The following is a 17,323-nucleotide window of genomic DNA, read 5'->3' as shown; positions in this document are numbered from 1 at the left end:
AATTCCTATAGTGTCGAAGGAGGCCACTCGACCCATCAAGTCTGTACCGACCCTTCGAAAGACCACCCTACCCGGGCCCAATCCCCCGCCCTATTACTGCAACCCCACCCCAAGGGGCAATTTAGCATGGCCAATCCACCAAACCTGCACATCCCGTACCAGCCTCCCCGGACAGGCGCCGGAATGTGGCGACGAGGGGCTTTTCACAGTAACTTCAATGAAGCCTACTCGTGACAATAAGCGATTTTCATTTTTCATTTCATTGATACAGATTGTGAATGAATAGCTGCACCTTGCGCTGACGAATCATGGCCTGCCAACCAGCTGAATGATCCTTTTATTCCTAATCTCCGTTTTCTAATTGTTGGCCAATCCTTAATCCATGACAGAATATTATCTCCCCCCCCCCCCCCCCCCCCCCCCAATCCCACGCCATTCCATTTTGTTTGCTCACCTCTTGTGTGGGACCTTTCCGAAAATCTAAATACAGCACATCCCCTGGTCCTCCCTTATCTATTCTGCCAGTAACATCCCCAAAAAAGAAAACGGGTCTGTCCAACACCATTTCCCTCTCATAAAGGTAGTATTGTGGATAGCACAATTGCTTCACAGCTCCAGGGTCCCAGGTTCGATTCCGGCTTGGGTCACTGTCTGTGCGGACTCTGCACATCCTCCCCGTGTGTGCGTGGGCGTGGGTTTCCTCCCACAGTCCAAAGATGTGCAGGTTAGGTGGATTGGCCATGATAAATTGCCCTTAGTGTCCAAAATTGGCCTTAGTGTTGGGTGGGGTTACTGGGTTATGGGGATAGGGTGGAGGTGTTAAGCTTCGGTAGGGTGCTCTATCCAGGAGACGGTGCAGACTCGATGGGCCGAATGGCCTCCTTCTGCACTGTAAATTCTATGATAACACGGAGAGGAATGTGCAAACTCCACACGGACAGTGACCCAGAGCCGGGATTCGAATCTGGGACCTCGGCGAGAGAGAGAGAGAGATACACACACAGAGACAGCGGCGAGAGAGAGAGACACACACACAGAGAGAGCAGCAAGAGAGACACACACAGAGAGAGCGGCGAGAGAGAGAGACACACACAGAGAGAGCGGCGAGAGAGAGAGACACACAGAGAGCGGCGAGAGAGAGAGAGACACACACAGAGAGAGCGGCCAGGGGCAGACACAGAGAGAGCGGCGAGAGAGAGAGACACACACAGAGAGCGGCGAGGGGCAGACACAGAGAGAGCGGCGAGGGGCAGACACAGAGAGGGCGGCGAGGGGCAGACACAGAGAGAGCGGCGAGGGGCAGACACAGAGAGAGAGCGGCGAGAGAGAGAGACACAGAGAGAGCGGCCAGGGGCAGACACAGGGAGAGCGGCCGGGGCAGACAGAGAGAGCGCGGCCAGGGGCAGACACAGAGAGAGCGGCCAGGGGCAGACACAGAGAGAGCGGCAAGGGTCAGACACAGAGAGAGCGGCAAGGGTCAGACACAGAGAGAGCGGCCAGAGGCAGACACAGAGAGAGAGCGGCGAGGGGCAGACACAGAGAGAGCGGCGAGGGGCAGACACAGAGAGAGCGGCCAGGGGCAGACACAGAGAGAGCGGCCAGGGGCAGACACAGAGAGCGGCCAGGGGCAGACACAGAGAGAGCGGCGAGGGGCAGACACAGAGAGAGCGGCCAGGGGCAGACACAGAGAGAGCGGCCAGGGGCAGACACAGAGAGAGCGGCCAGGGGCAGACACAGAGAGAGCGGCCAGGGGCAGACACAGAGAGAGCGGTGAGGGGCAGACACAGAGAGAGCGGCGAGAGGCAGACACAGAGAGAGCGGCCAGGGGCAGACACAGAGAGAGCGGCCAGGGGCAGACACACAGAAAGCGGCCAGGGGCAGACACAGAGAGAGCGGCCAGGGGCAGACACAGAGAGGAGCGGCCAGGGGCAGACACAGAGAGAGCGGCCAGGGGCAGACACAGAGAGAGCGGCCAGGGGCAGACACAGAGAGAGCGGCGAGGGGCAGACACAGAGAGAGCGGCGAGGGGCAGACACAGAGAGAGCGGCCAGGGGCAGACACAGAGAGAGCGGCCAGGGGAAGACACAGAGAGAGAGCGGCGAGGGGCAGACACAGAGAGAGCGGCGAGAGAGAGAGACACACACAGAGCGGCGAGGGGCAGACACAGAGAGAGCGGTCAGGGGCAGACACAGAGAGAGCGGCGAGGGGCAGACACAGAGAGAGCGGCGAGGGGCAGACACACAGAGAGAGAGCGGCGAGGGGCAGACACACAGAGAGCGGCCAGGGGCAGACACAGAGAGAGCGGCCAGGGGCAGACACAGAGAGAGCGGCCGGGGCAGACACAGAGAGAGAGAGCGGCCAGGGGCAGACACACAGAGAGAGAGCGGCGAGGGGCAGACATAGAGAGAGCAGCCAGGGGCAGACACAGAGCGGCGAGGGGCAGACACAGAGAGAGCGGCGAGGGGCAGACACAGAGAGAGCGGCCAGGGGCAGACACAGAGAGCGGCGAGGGGCAGACACAGAGAGAGAGCGGCCAGGGGCAGACACAGAGAGAGAGCGGCCAGGGGCAGACACAGAGAGAGAGCGGCCAGGGGCAGACACAGAGAGAGCGGCCAGGGGCAGACACAGAGAGAGCGGCGAGGGGCAGACACAGAGAGAGAGCGGCGAGGGGCAGACAGAGAGCGGCGAGGGGCAGACACAGAGAGAGCGGCCAGGGGCAGACACAGAGAGAGCGGCCGGGGGCAGACAGGGAGAGAGCGGCCAGGGGCAGACACAGAGAGAGCGGCCAGGGGCAGACACAGAGAGAGAGAGCGGCCAGGGGCAGACACAGAGAGAGCGGCCAGGGGCAGACACAGAGAGAGAGAGCGGCCAGGGGCAGACAGGGAGAGCGGCCAGGGGCAGACACAGAGAGAGCGGCCGGGGGCAGACAGGGAGAGAGCGGCCAGGGGCAGACACAGAGAGAGCGGCCAGGGGCAGACACAGAGAGAGCGGCCAGGGGCAGACAGGGAGAGAGCGGCCAGGGGCAGACACAGAGAGAGCGGCCAGGGGCAGACACAGAGAGAGCGGCCAGGGGCAGACAGGGAGAGAGCGGCCAGGGGCAGACACAGAGAGAGAGAGCGGCGAGGGGCAGACACAGAGAGCGGCGAGGGGCAGACACAGAGAGAGCGGCGAGGGGCAGACACAGAGAGAGCGGCCAGGGGCAGACACAGAGAGAGCGGCGAGGGGCAGACACAGAGAGAGAGCGGCCAGGGGCAGACACAGAGAGAGAGAGTGGCCAGGGGCAGACACAGAGAGAGCGGCGAGGGGCAGACACAGAGAAAGCGGCCAGGGGCAGACACAGAGAGAGCGGGGAGGGGCAGACACAGAGAAAGCGGCCAGGGGCAGACACAGAGAGAGCGGCCAGGGGCAGACACAGAGAGAGCGGCCAGGGGCAGACACAGAGAGAGCTGCCAGGGGCAGACACAGAGAGAGCTGCCAGGGGCAGACACAGAGAGAGCGGCCAGGGGCAGACACAGGGAGAGCGGCGAGGGGCAGACACAGAGAGAGCGGCCAGGGGCAGACACAGAGAGAGAGTGGCCAGGGGCAGACACAGAGAGAGCGGCCAGGGGCAGACACAGAGAGAGCGGTGAGGGGCAGACACAGAGAGAGAGTGGCGAGGGGCAGACACAGAGAGAGAGCGGCGAGGGGCAGACACAGAGAGAGAGCAGCCAGGGGCAGACACAGAGAGAGCGGCGAGGGGCAGACACAGAGAGAGAGCAGCCAGGGGCAGACACAGAGAGAGCGGTGAGGGGCAGACACAGAGAGAGAGCGGCGAGGGGCAGACACAGAGAGAGCGGCCAGGGGCAGACACAGAGAGAGCGGCCAGGGGCAGACACAGAGAGAGAGCGGCCAGGGGCAGACACAGAGAGAGAGCGGCCAGGGGCAGACACCGAGAGAGAGCGGCCAGGGGCAGACACAGAGAGAGAGCGGCCAGGGGCAGACACAGAGAGAGAGCGGCCAGGGGCAGACACAGAGAGAGCGGCCAGGGGCAGACACAGAGAGAGAGCGGCCAGGGGCAGACACAGAGAGAGAGCGGCCAGGGGCAGACACAGAGAGAGAGCGGCCAGGGGCAGACACAGAGAGAGAGCGGCCAGGGGCAGACACAGAGAGAGCGGCCAGGGGCAGACACCAGAGAGAGCGACGAGGGGCAGACAGAGAGAGAGAGCGGCGAGGGGCAGACACAGAGAGAGTGGCCAGGGGCAGACACAGAGAGAGAGCGGCGAGGGGCAGACACAGAGAGAGAGCGGCGAGGGGCAGACACCAGAGAGAGCGGCGAGGGGCAGACAGAGAGAGAGAGCGGCGAGGGGCAGACACAGAGAGAGAGCGGCGAGGGGCAGACACAGAGAGAGCGGCCAGGGGCAGACACAGAGAGAGCGGCCAGGGGCAGACACAGAGAGAGCGGCCAGGGGCAGACACAGAGAGAGCGGCCAGGGGCAGACACAGAGAGAGCGGCGAGGGGCAGACAGAGAGAGCAGCCAGGGGCAGACACAGAGAGAGCGGCCAGGGGCAGACACAGAGAGAGCGGCCAGGGGCAGACACAGAGAGAGAGCGGCGAGGGGCAGACACAGAGAGCGGCGAGGGGCAGACACAGGGAGAGAGCGGCCAGGGGCAGACACAGAGAGAGCGGCCAGGGGCAGACACACAGAGAGCGGCCAGGGGCAGACACAGAGAGAGCGGCCAGGGGCAGACACAGAGAGAGCGGCCAGGGGCAGACACAGAGAGAGCGGCCAGGGGCAGACACAGAGAGAGCGGCGAGAGGCAGACACAGAGAGAGCGGCCAGGGGCAGACACAGAGAGAGCGGCCAGGGGCAGACACAGAGAGAGCGGCCAGGGGCAGACACAGAGAGAGCGGCCAGGGGCAGACACAGAGAGAGCGGCCAGGGGCAGACACAGAGAGAGCGGCCAGGGGCAGACACAGAGAGCAGCCAGGGGCAGACACAGGGAGAGAGCGGCCAGGGGCAGACACAGGGAGAGAGGCCAGGGGCAGACACAGAGAGAGCGGCGAGAGGCAGACACAGAGAGAGCGGCCAGGGGCAGACACAGAGAGAGCGGCCAGGGGCAGACACAGAGAGAGCGGCCAGGGGCAGACACAGAGAGAGCGGGGAGGGGCAGACACAGGGAGAGCGGCGAGGGGCAGACACAGAGAGAGCGGCCAGGGGCAGACACAGAGAGAGCGGCCAGGGGCAGACACAGAGAGAGCGGCCAGGGGCAGACACAGAGAGAGCGGCCAGGGGCAGACACAGAGAGAGCGGCCAGGGGCAGACACAGAGAGAGCGGCCAGGGGCAGACACAGAGAGCAGCCAGGGGCAGACACAGGGAGAGAGCGGCCAGGGGCAGACACAGGGAGAGAGGCCAGGGGCAGACACAGAGAGAGCGGCCAGGGGCAGACACAGAGAGAGCGGCCAGGGGCAGACACAGAGAGAGCGGCCAGGGGCAGACACAGAGAGAGCGGCCAGGGGCAGACACAGAGAGAGCGGCCAGGGGCAGACACAGAGAGCGGCGAGGGGCAGACACAGAGAGAGAGCGGCGAGGGGCAGACACAGAGAGAGAGAGCGGAGAGGGGCAGACACAGAGAGAGAGAGCGGCCAGGGGCAGACAGAGAGAGAGCGGCGAGGGGCAGACACAGAGAGAGAGAGCGGCCAGGGGCAGACAGGGAGAGCGCGGCCAGGGGCAGACAGGGAGAGAGAGCAGCCAGGCAGCTGAACGCACGGCCTCCAAATGGTGAAGTGATTGGAATCGGGGATGCTTGATAGCTGGAATTGCAGGAGCACAGATTTCGGAGGATTGTAGGTTACAGAGATAGGGAGGGGTATAGGGGCTGGAGGAGGTTACAGAGATAGGGACGGGTATAGGGGCTGGAGGAGGTTACAGAGATAGGGACGGGTATAGGGGCTGGAGGAGGTTACAGAGATAGGGAGGGTGTAGGGGCTGGAGGAGGTTACAGAGATAGGGAGGGTTGTAGGGGCTGGAGGAGGTTACAGAGATAGGGACGGGTATAGGGGCTGGAGGAGGTTACAGAGATAGGGAGGGTGTAGGGCTGGAGGAGGTTACAGAGATAGGGAGGGTTGTAGGGGCTGGAGGAGGTTACAGAGATAGGGAGGTTGTAGGGGCTGGAGGAGGTTACAGGGATAGGGAGGGTTGTAGGGGCTGGAGGAGGTTACAGGGATAGGAAGGGTTGTAGGGGCTGGAGGAGGTTACAGAGATAGGGAGGGTTGTAGGGGCTATAGGAGGTTACAGAGATAGGGAGGGTGGTAGGAACTGGAGGAGGTTACAGAGATAGGGAGGGTTGTAGGGGTTGGTGGAGGTTACAGAGATAGGGAGGGTTGTAGGGCTGGAGGAGGTTACAGAGATAGGGAGGGTTGTAGGGGTTGGTGGAGGTTACAGAGATAGGGAGGGGTTGAAGAGGCCATGGAGGGATTTGAAAACAAGGATGAGAAGGATGGGCTTTGAGGACTGTGGAGTTTGGGATCATTGACACCCTTGAAGCGAAGCTACCCCCCCCCCAAAACCTCACCACTGCCCGACATCCAAGCCACAGATTCCTTTACCTGGCAAAGCCTTGAGGGAGCTCCCCCAGTCCGTAGAGTGGGTACAGGTATGGGCTCTTCCCGTAGCGTGCTAGCGATTCGCTGTACAGCTTGATGCGACTGATGGTTTCCAGGCAGGGCTGGTCCAGATATCTGTCGGGCACAGAGGAGGAATGGAGCTGTGAAAAGGTCCAAAACAAATGTGATACAAGCTGAGGGGTTGAATTGTCTCCATCTGTGTCACGCTTACCTCCACCTCTCCACGATCCCCGCTCTCCAGCCTGTTACACAGGAACAGGAGGAGGCCCATTCAGCCCCTCTCGCGCCTGTTACCCAGGAACAGGAGGAGGCCCATTCAGCCCCTCTCGAGCCTGTTACACAGAAACAGGAGGAGGCCCATTCAGCCCCTCTCCAGCCTGTTACACAGGAGCAGGAGGAGGCACATTCAGCCCCTCTCGAGCCTGTTAAACAAGAACAGGAGGAGGCACATTCAGCCCCTCTCGAGCCTGTTAAACAAGAACAGGAGGAGGCCCATTCAGCCCCTCTCGAGCCTGTTAAACAAGAACAGGAGGAGGCCCATTCAGCCCCTCTCCAGCCTGTTAAACAAGAACAGGAGGAGGCCCATTCAGCCCCTCTCCAGCCTGTTACATAGGAACAGGAGGAGGCCCATTCAGCCCCTCTCCAGCCTGTTACATAGGAACAGGAGGAGGCCCATTCAGCCCCTCTCCAGCCTGTTACATAGGAACAGGAGGAAGCCATTCAGCATCACTCCCCTACCCACTACATCGCAAAAGGGGGAGAGCAGGAAGAACCTAACACCCACTCCTTGGCCCATATCTCCTTCCTGAGGCGCAGGGCCCAGAACTAAACTTAGTTTCCTGTCCACACAATTAATCTGTCAGTGACCCTGGGCCCAGAGCTGAACTCAGTAATACCCGCCTGAGCAATTAATCTCTCCCTGACCCTGGGCCCAGAGCTGAACACAGTAATACCCGCCTGAGCAATTAGTCTCACAGTGACCCTGGGCCCAGAACTGAACGCAGTAATACCCGCCTGAGCAATTAATCTCTCCCTGACCCTGGGCCCAGAGCTGAACACAGTAATACCCGCCTGAGCAATTAGTCTCACAGTGACCCTGGGCCCAGAACTTAACGCAGTAATACCCACCTGAGCAATTAATCTCTCAGTGACCCTGGGCCCAGAGCTGAACATTGTAATACCCGCCTGAGCAATTAATCTTTCAGTGACCCTGGGCCCAGAACTGAACGCAGTAATACCCGCCTGAGCAATTAATCTCTGTGACCCTGGGCCCAGAGCAGAACACAGTAATACCCGCCTGAGCAATTAATCTCTCAGTGACCCTGGGCCCAGAACTGAACGCAGTAATACCCGCCAGAGCAATTAATCTCTGTGACCCTGGGCCCAGAACTGAACGTTGTAATACCCGCCTGAGCAATTAGTCTCTCAGTGACCCTGGGCCCAGAACTGAACACAGTAATACCCGCCTGAGCAATTAATCTCTCAGTGACCCTGGGCCCAGAGCTGAACACAGTAATACCCGACTGAGCAATTAGTCTCTCAGTGACCCTGGGCCCAGAATCGAACGCAGTAATACCCGCCTGAGCAATTAGTCTCTGTGATCCTGGACCCAGAACTGAACGTTGTAATACCCGCCTGAGCAATTAATCTCTCAGTGACCCTGGGCCCAGAATCGAACGCAGTAATACCCGCCTGAGCAATTAGTCTCTCAGTGACCCTGGGCCCAGAATCGAACGCAGTAATACCCGCCTGAGCAATTAGTCTCTCAGTGACCCTGGGCCCAGAATCGAACGCAGTAAAACCCGCCTGAGCAATTAGTCTCTCCCTGACCCTGGGCCCAGAGCTGAATGCAGTTACTCCAGGCAGGGGTCTGAGCAGAGTTCTATTGAACTGCAACGTATCTTTAGCTCCGCTTTGCCGAGGAAATGTTTGAACACTCTGATTGGCCCCTTCGTGGACTTGTTACAGCGCAGCCAACAGTAAACCTACTCGTCAGTTCTGTAGAGGGCCAAGGCGTGGCCTGTGAAGTCGATCACATCCTGGCCCAGGTCAAAGGTCTTGTAGACCATCCTCATCGTCGTGGTGACAGGATCCACACCCTGGAAGGTCTTGGGGTCGTTCTCGTCGAAGCTGGCCACAAAGACGAGGAATTTTCGGAAACGACGTTTCTCGAACATCCCCATCAGGTCTGAGGATAGGACGGGAAAATAATGTTCAATATTCAGAGAGAAAAATCCCGAGTCCCAAGGCCAGCACGGCGGCGCAGTGGTTAGCACTGGCACTACAGCGCTGAGGACCCAGGTTCAATTCCCGGCTCTGGGTCACTGTCCGTGTGGGGTTTGCACATTCTCCCCGTGTCACAACCCAAAAGATGTGCTGGTTAGGTGGATTGGCCATGCTAAATTGCCCCGTATCGGAAAAAATAAATAAATTGGGTACTCTAAATTAAACAAACAAAACCCAAGCCCTCTTGTGTTCAGGCGACTCCCTGACCATGAGACGGGAGCAAACACTGGGCATATTCCACACGAAAACAAACAACCCAACAAAATTCTCTCACTCGCTCACACTTCCTGGCTGGCCCGCCCGCCCTCCCACCTGGCCCTTTGCCCTCCTTCCCCTGCCTCCCTCACCCTACCTGCTTCCCTCCCGCCACGCTCCCTCTGCCGCCTCCCCCCCGCCTTCCGCGGCCTCACCCACCATCCCTATCACTCGCCCTGCCCTCCTCCCAAATCCCCTCCCTTTTCCCCCACACCGTCCCTCCCCCTCCCCGATTGAGTTTTTCTTCAAACGCAGTTCACGGTGTTAACGATGGGAGGCCTGCAACCCCCCCCCAGCGCCAGCCTGCCCCTCCAGCGCCAGCCCCCCCAGCGCCAGCCTGCCCCCCCAGCGCCAGCCTGCCCCCCAGCGCCAGCCTGCCCCCCAGCGCCAGCCTGCCCCCCAAGCGCCAGCCTGCCCCCCAGCGCCAGCCTGCTCCCCCAGCGCCAGCCTGCCCCCCAGCGCCAGCCTGCCCCCCAGCGCCAGCCTGCCCCCCCAGCGCCAGCCTGCCCCCCCAGCGCCAGCCTGCCCCCCCCAGCGCCAGCCTGCCCCCCCAGCACCAGCCTGCCCCCCCAGCGCCAGCCTGCCCCCCCTCACCGCAGTTTCCCCAATGCCTACCTGCCCCCCCAGCGCCAGCCTGCCCCCCAGTGCCAGCCTGCCCCCCCAGCGCCAGCCTGCCCCCCCTCACCGCAGTTTCCCCAGTGCCAGCCTGCCCCCTCCCCCAGCGCCAGCCTGCCCCCCCACCGCAGTTTCCCCAGTGCCAGCCTGCCCCCTCCCCCAGCGCCAGCCTGGCCCCCCACCGCAGTTTCCCCAGTGCCAGCCTGCCCCCCTCCCCCAGCGCCAGCCCCTCCCCCCTCACCGCAGTTTCCCCAGTGCCAGCCTGCCCCCCTCCCCCAGCGCCAGCCTGCCCCCCCTCACCGCAGTTTCCCCAGCGCCAGCCTGCCCCCCTCCCCCAGCGCCAGCCTGCCCCCTCCCCAGCGCCAGCCTGCCCCCCCCAGCGCCAGCCTGCCCCCCCCAGCGCCAGCCTGCCCCCCTCCCCCAGCGCCGTTTCCCCAGCGCTAGCCTGGCCCCTCTCACCGTGGTTTACCCAGCGCCAGCCTGCCCCCCCCAGCGGAGTTTCCCCAGTGCCAGCCTGCCCCCCCCCAGCGTCAGCCTGCCCTCCCCCTGGCACGCAGGAGATGACGTGACCCATACGGCTGCCGCACGCGAGCGAACGTTCGACACACTCACTTGACCCCAAGGCCTCGGTCTCCGTGGAGGGAACTTTGTAAATCTTTCCGCCTTTGTAAACAAAACTCCCCTCCACAACTTTGAAGTCCAGGTACCGGGTCACCTCGGTGTACAGCAACATCTTCACCAGCTGACCTACAGAGAGAAACCAACCAATCAGGTCACGTATTCATGGAGAGTCTTCCCCACCCCCACACACGCGCCAATCGCCGCAACGCTGCCTCAGCCGCCAATCGCAACGCTGCCTCAGCCGCCAATCGCAACGCTGCCTCAGCCGCCAATCGCAACGCTGCCTCACCCGCCAATCGCAACGCTGCCTCACCCGCCAATCGCAACGCTGCCTCACCCGCCAATCGCAACGCTGCCTCACCCGCCAATCGCAACGCTGCCTCACCCGCCAATCGCAACGCTGCCTCACCCGCCAATCGCAACGCTGCCTCACCCGCCAATCGCAACGCTGCCTCACCCGCCAATCGCAACGCTGCCTCATCTAAACACAGAAAGATCCCACTCAGAGATAACGTCAATGGAATCCGTCACAGAATTCCCCCCACAATCAACATCCTGGGGGTTACCATTGATCAGAAACTGAACTGGACCCAGCCGTATAAATACTGTGGCTACCAGAGCAGGTCAGAGGCTGGGAATCCTGCGGAGAGTAACTCACCTCCTGACTCCCCCCCAAAGCCTGTCCACCATCTACAAGGACACAAGTCAGGAGTGTGATGGACTCTCCCACTCGCCTGGATGAGCGCGGCTCCGACAACACTCGAGAAGCTCGACACCATCCAGGACAAAGCAGCCCCCCTCCCCCCCACCCCCGCTCGATCGACACGCTAACCCCCACCTTCAACACCCACTCCCTCCACCCACCGACGCACAGCGGCAGCCGTGTGTACCGTCTACAAGATGGCACGGCAGCCACTCGCCAAGGCTCCCTCGACAGCGCCGCCCAAACCCACCACCTCTACCCCCTAGAAGGACGAGGGCAGCAGACGCCATGGGGAACACCCACCGCCTGTAAGTTCCCCATCCGAGCCCCCCGCCCCACACACTCACACACACACACACACACATCATCCCCACTTGGAAATATATCGCCCGTTCTATCACTGTCGCTGGGTCAGAATCCAGGAACTCCCTCCCTAACAGCACTGTGGGTGTACCTACAACACACCAGGGTCTACCACCTTCTCAAGGGGCAATTAGGGATGGGCAATAAATGCTGGTCCTGGCCAGTGAGGCCTCCATTGCCGTGAACAAATAGAACAATTGACCCAGATTAGCTGATTTACTGACAAGGCCATAAGACGTATGACCAGAAGTCGGCCATTCGGCCCATCGAGTCTGCTCCCCCCATTCAATGAGATCCTGGCTGATCTGATGTGACAACTCTCAACTCCACTTTCCTGCCTCATCCCTGAAACCCTCAACTCCCTCACGGATTAGAAATCTGTCTCTCTCGGCCTTGAACATACTTAACGACCCAGCCTACAGCTCTCACCACCCATACCCCGACAGTGCGGCGCTCACCGCCCCCCCTCCCCCGAATGTGTGGCGCTAGCTCAGCACTGACCCTGCGACAGTGCGGCGCTCCCTCAGCACTGACCCTGCGACAGTGTGGCGCTCCCTCAGCACTGACCCTCCGACAGTGCGGCGCTCCCTCAGCACTGACCCTGCGACAGTGCGGCGCTCCCTCAGCACTGACCCTGCGACAGTGTGGCGCTCCCTCAGCACTGACCCTGCGACAGTGTGGCGCTCCCTCAGCACTGACCCTCCGATAGTGTGGCGCTCCCTCGGCACTGACCCTCCGATAGTGTGGCGCTCCCTCAGCACTGACCCTCCGACAGTGCGGCATTCCCTCAGCACTGACCCTCCGACAGTGTGGCGCTCCCTCAGCACTGACCCTCTGACCGTGCGGCGCTCCCTCAGCACTGACCCTCCGACAGTGCGGCACTCCCTCAGCACTGACCCTGCGACAGTGCGGCGCTCCCTCAGCCCTGAGCCTGCGACAGTGCAGCGCTCCCTCAGCACTGACCCTCCGACAGTGCAGCACTCCCTCTAGGCCGATCCGCCATCGTTTAGTAAGTGGAACTTTATTCAAAGTGTTAAATGATGAAGAGAAGATTAAACACAAAACTCGGGTTTGTATTCCCAGGAATTGAGAAGATTCGGGGGTGATTTGATGGATGTTTTTGTCATATTCGGATCAAGTCGAGAGGAACTATTTCTCGCTAGTTGGGGAGAGGGGGGCTTAATGGGCCTTCTCCTGTGTAGCAGGCTCGAGGGGGGCTAAATGGGCCTCTTTCTGTTCCTGTGTAACAGGCTCGAGAGGAGCTGAATGGGCTTCCTCCTGTTCCTGTGTAACAGGCTCGAGAGGGGCTGAATGGGCCTCCTCCTGTTCCTGTGTAACAGGCTCGAGAGGGGCTGAATGGGCCTCCTCCTGTTCCTGTGTAACAGGCTCGAGAGGGGCTGAATGGGCCTCCTCCTGTTCCTGTGTAACAGGCTCGGGAGGGGCTGAATGGGCCTCCTCCTGTTCCTGTGTAACAGGCTCGAGAGGGGCTGAATGGGCCTCATCCTGTTCCTGTGTAACAGGCTCGAGAGGGGCTGAATGGACCCCCTCCTGTTCCTACCTTCTGCGACAGACAGTAGAGGGAACAAAACAAGTCCTGCCTCTTTCGACTTACCATTGGCCATCAGGAATTTGGGGATCAAGTCGACATTCCAATCCCTTCCTCTGGCCATGGATTGAGGAGGAGCGTCGGAAATTCCAAATCTCTTGTAAAGCTGAGGGGAGTCATGAACAGATGGAAATTTCAGGCAAGCTCCAAGATGGCCGACAGCGCAGAATAATGAAATGAAATGAAAATCGCTTATTGTCACAAGTAGATTTCAAATGAAGTTACTGTGAAAAGCCCCTAGTCGCCACATTCCAGCGCCTGTTCGGGGAGTCTGGTAAGGGAATAGGACCGCGCTGCTGGCCTGCCTTAAAAGCCAGCGATTTAGCCCAGTGCTAAACCAGACCCTCTTACACAATTCTCCCCCACCCCCCTCCAATAAAATCGACATGTCTTCATGCCTGACTATGATTCCCCAACTCTGGGAGGAGCCAACGCGAGTGTGTGTGAGAGAGAGAGAGAGAGAGAGAGAGAGAGAGAGAAAGAGAGAGCGAGAGAGATTCCCGGCTTGGGTCACTGTCTGTGCGGAGTTTGCACGTTCTCCCAGTGTCTGCGTGGGTTTCCTCCGGATGCTCAGGTTTCCTCCCACAGTCCAAAGATGTGCGGGTTAGGTGGTTACCCGGATAGGGTGGAAGTAGAGGCTTAGGTAGGGTGCTCTTTCCAAGGACCGGTGCAGACTCGATGGGCTGAATGGCCTCCTTCTGCACTATAAATTCTATGATTCAGATTATCTTGGGAGTGTCCCTTTAAGAAAGGTTTTTGTCTTATCACATGGCTTCAGTGATGTCATTTTGTGGGTGGAGCTGGGCTGTGGCTCTGTGAGGGGTTTTGCTTTCAGTTTCGGTTTGACTGCTGTGGACTCGAGTTTAAAGAAGTGTTTTTCCCCTGTCTTTCTATATTTTCATTTTAAAAACTGTTCCAAAAGTAAACGAGATGTGGCGACCAGCTTTAATAACTTAAAAAGATATAGTTTGCTTCACGGGCGGAGTTTGAATCTGCTGGTTGAGACTGATTCAGAATCTTCGGGAAAGGCCCAGCCCCATTCGTGCTGGGCCACACCCTCGAATAGGGGTGTTTGATTCATTGGGTTTTGTTATTGAATTGGAACAGTTAAGGGGGAATTCATTAAGTGTTACACATAGATGGAGGGGTTCAGGTGGGAGGTGCTCCGGAGGGTGAATGCCTCCACCTTGTATGTGAGGTTGGGGCTGATACAGCTGAAGGTGGTGTATAGAGCGCACCTTACAAGGGCGAGGATGACCCGGCTCTTAAGGGGGTGGAAGATGTGTGTGAATGTTGCCCGGGGGGGGGGGGGGGGGGGGGGGGTGTGCACCACAAACCACGTTCATATGTTTTGTTCCTGTCCAAAGCTGGAAGGAGATTTTTAGGGTAATCTCTAAAGTGGTGCACTGGAAACTGGATCCGGGCCCCCGGGAGGCCTAATTCGGGGTGTCGGACCAGCCGGGGTTGGAAACGGGTGCGGAGGCTGATGTTGTAGCCTTCGCCTCGTTGATCGCCTGAAGGCGGATCCTGCTGGGATGGAGAGCAGCCTCTCCAACCTGTGCGTGACGGGGGGACCTGTTGGAATTCTTAACGCTTGAAAAAAGGTCAAATTTGAACTGAGGGGAAGGATGGAGGGGTTCGACAATTCATGGCATTATTCATTATGCACTTTCAAGAACTGGATAACATCTAACATTAGGAGGATTGGGGGGGGGGGCGGTGTGTGTTGGAGGAGTGGGTGGGAGGACTGGGGGGAGGGGGGTGGTGTGTGTTGGAGGGGTGGGTGGGAGGACTGGGGGGAGGGGGGTGGTGTGTGTTGGAGGGGTGGGTGGGAGGACTGGGGGGGGGGGGGGGGGTGGTGCGTGTTGGGAAGGTGGGTTGTGTGTTAATGGCGACTATGGGTGATCCCAAATTCCTTTGTCATTTGTTTGCGTGAACATGCGGGCTAATGTTTGGGGTTTGGTAGGAGGATGGGATCGTTGTTATTGATATGGGGATTGACATATTTATTACTGATTAGTGTTTATTGTTGGGTGTAAATTTGGGAGAAAATGTGACAAAGGAGAATAAAAAATATTTAAATAAAGAAGTGTTTTACATAGATTACTGTAGCTGTGTGGTGTCTTTACATTTGTAATTGATAACAATTCTTGCTGTTTGTAGAATAAACCTGGTTTTGATTAAAGTGTCGAGGAAGTCTGTTCAATCATATCAGCAGTGAAGGCCCTTGTCCTCATCCTAGCCACATTCAACATAAAGGTTGCAGGTCAGGTGAACTCCATAATACACTTTGGAGTTTCTAAGCCCTGGCCCATAATAGAGAGAGCGAGCGAGAGCGAGAGAGAGGCATAGCTTGCGCGTGGGAGGGGCAGCGTGAGTGGAATGATGGGGCTACACAAAGGATCAAGTGCACGAGACGCGAGAGAGAGAGAGACAGAGGCAGAAAGAAAGGGGCGAGGCAGATGGGAGAAAGAAAGAGATACAGAGCGCGAGAGAGGGCGCGCGACAGAGAGCGCACAAGAGAGCGCGCGAGAGAGAGCGAGCAAGAGAGAGAACGAGCGAGAGAGAGAGCGAGCACGAGAGCGAGCGAGAGAACGAGCGAGAGAGAGCGAGCACGAGAGCGAGCGAGAGAACGAGAGAGAGAGCGAGCACGAGAGCGAGCGAGAGAACGAGCGAGAGAGAGAGCGAGCACGAGAGCGAGCGAGAGAACGAGCGAGAGAGAGCGAGCACGAGAGCGAGCGAGAGAACGAGCGAGATAGAGAGCGAGCACGAGAGCGAGCGAGCACGAGAGAGCGCTGGATGGGGGTGGGGGGTACGTAGACTGCTGCGGAGAGAGCGGGAACGAGCGGTCGATCCTCGGCAGCCGGTCTCTTACCTCCTCCAGGGGTGTAATGGACGAACTCTCACCCCCATAGTACGGGTTCCGATCCATGTGGAGAACCTTCTTCCCATTGACAGACAGGATTCCAGACAGAATACATTCCTGAAAAACACAAGCAGGGCAGACATGGAGCAAGGCGACAGCTACACAGGGCGGGAAAAACCACGGCTCAGTGAGACAGCAAGGGGGGATTGGGGGGAGGGGGGGGTGAGGGTGCAGGAGACGGGGTGAGGGTGCAGGAGACGGGGCGAGGCGGCAGGAGACCACTCGCACCATGGTCGCCCCCGGAAGCCGCCATACAAAGATGTCAGTCAAAGCCCCCGCCGATTTCCTCCCTTGCTTCCCTCAGTACTCTGGGGTAAATCCCATTCGGCCCAGGAGAATATCTACCTGAATATCTTTTTAAAAGACCCAAATACTTCCTCCTTTTCAATGTCAACATGACCCAGACTGTCCACACACCCTTACCAGGATGTTGACTGAGCTGGAGAAATTTAGTTACAAGGAGAGATTGGATAGACCGGGGTTGTTTTCCTGGGAGCAGAGGAGACTGAAGGCGGGGGGGGAGGGTAGCGTAATTAATGTATAAATTTATGTGGGGCATAGACAGAGTCGACAGGAACAAACTCTTCCCCTTGGTGGTGAGATCAATGACCAGGGAGGCAGGAGTTTTATTAATAATAATAATCTTTATTAGTGTCACAAGTAGACTTACATTAACACTGCAATGAAGTTACTGTGAAAACCCCCTAGTCGCCACATTCCGGTGCCTGTTCGGGTACACAGAGGGAGAATTCAGAATGTCCAATTCACCGAACAGCACGTCTTTCAGAACTTGTGGGAGGAAACCGGAGCACCCGGAGGAAACCCACGCAGATAAGGGGAGAACGTGCAGACTCCGCACAGACAGTGACCCAAGCCGGGAATCGAACCTGGGACCCTGGTGCTGTGAAGTGTAGCCACTGTAGCCACCCAAAATGGACACTGAACTAAACAAAATGGAGAATCGCTAAGACTGCAGGGAAAAACAGTTTAGCCAAGGCAGCAGCCTGCAAACACTCATTAGCATTTTGCAAGCAGCAAAACCAGTTTCTGGCCAGGTGGAAGATCCCAAACCAAAGGTGATAATGGCAGAACGTTTTACATACTAATGAGGCAGTCCAGATCTAGGCACACACAATGGCAACATTTGGGTTTGAATAAGATACTTGAGTGGATGTCCAGACAGAGCGGCACCAGAAGTATCCACTATAGAAACTGCCCCCACCATCAAGAGAGACCCTCACATTGGAGGAATTCAAAAGATATCGATTGGAAGCGATCCAATCGATACCTGAAGGTAAAGCCCGCCCAGGAAAAGGCAAGGACATTGGGGACCCCTATAAAAG

At 58.8% G+C, this 17,323-nt stretch overlaps 1 protein-coding gene across 1 annotated transcript in view; it reads right to left on the bottom strand.

The window, feature by feature from the left end:
- Positions 1 to 16,211, bottom strand: part of LOC119955905 (rab GDP dissociation inhibitor alpha) — a 28,925-nt gene extending 12,714 nt beyond the window's left edge. Inside the window, exons 1-5 of the mRNA XM_038782563.1 lie at positions 15,930 to 16,211; positions 13,061 to 13,160; positions 10,374 to 10,508; positions 8,595 to 8,793; positions 6,588 to 6,719 (exon numbers count right to left, since the gene is read on the bottom strand). Coding sequence (XP_038638491.1) covers positions 6,588 to 6,719; positions 8,595 to 8,793; positions 10,374 to 10,508; positions 13,061 to 13,160; positions 15,930 to 16,211 — 848 coding nt within the window. The remainder of the gene's footprint in view (positions 1 to 6,587; positions 6,720 to 8,594; positions 8,794 to 10,373; positions 10,509 to 13,060; positions 13,161 to 15,929) is intronic.
- Positions 16,212 to 17,323: the final 1,112 nt, after the last annotated feature.

This window comes from Scyliorhinus canicula, chromosome 21 (assembly GCF_902713615.1).
Source record: "Scyliorhinus canicula chromosome 21, sScyCan1.1, whole genome shotgun sequence".
NCBI classification, from domain to species: domain Eukaryota; kingdom Metazoa; phylum Chordata; class Chondrichthyes; order Carcharhiniformes; family Scyliorhinidae; genus Scyliorhinus; species Scyliorhinus canicula.
The sequence above is the reverse complement of the archived record's forward strand: the minus strand, read 5'-3'. Positions and strand labels throughout refer to the sequence as shown.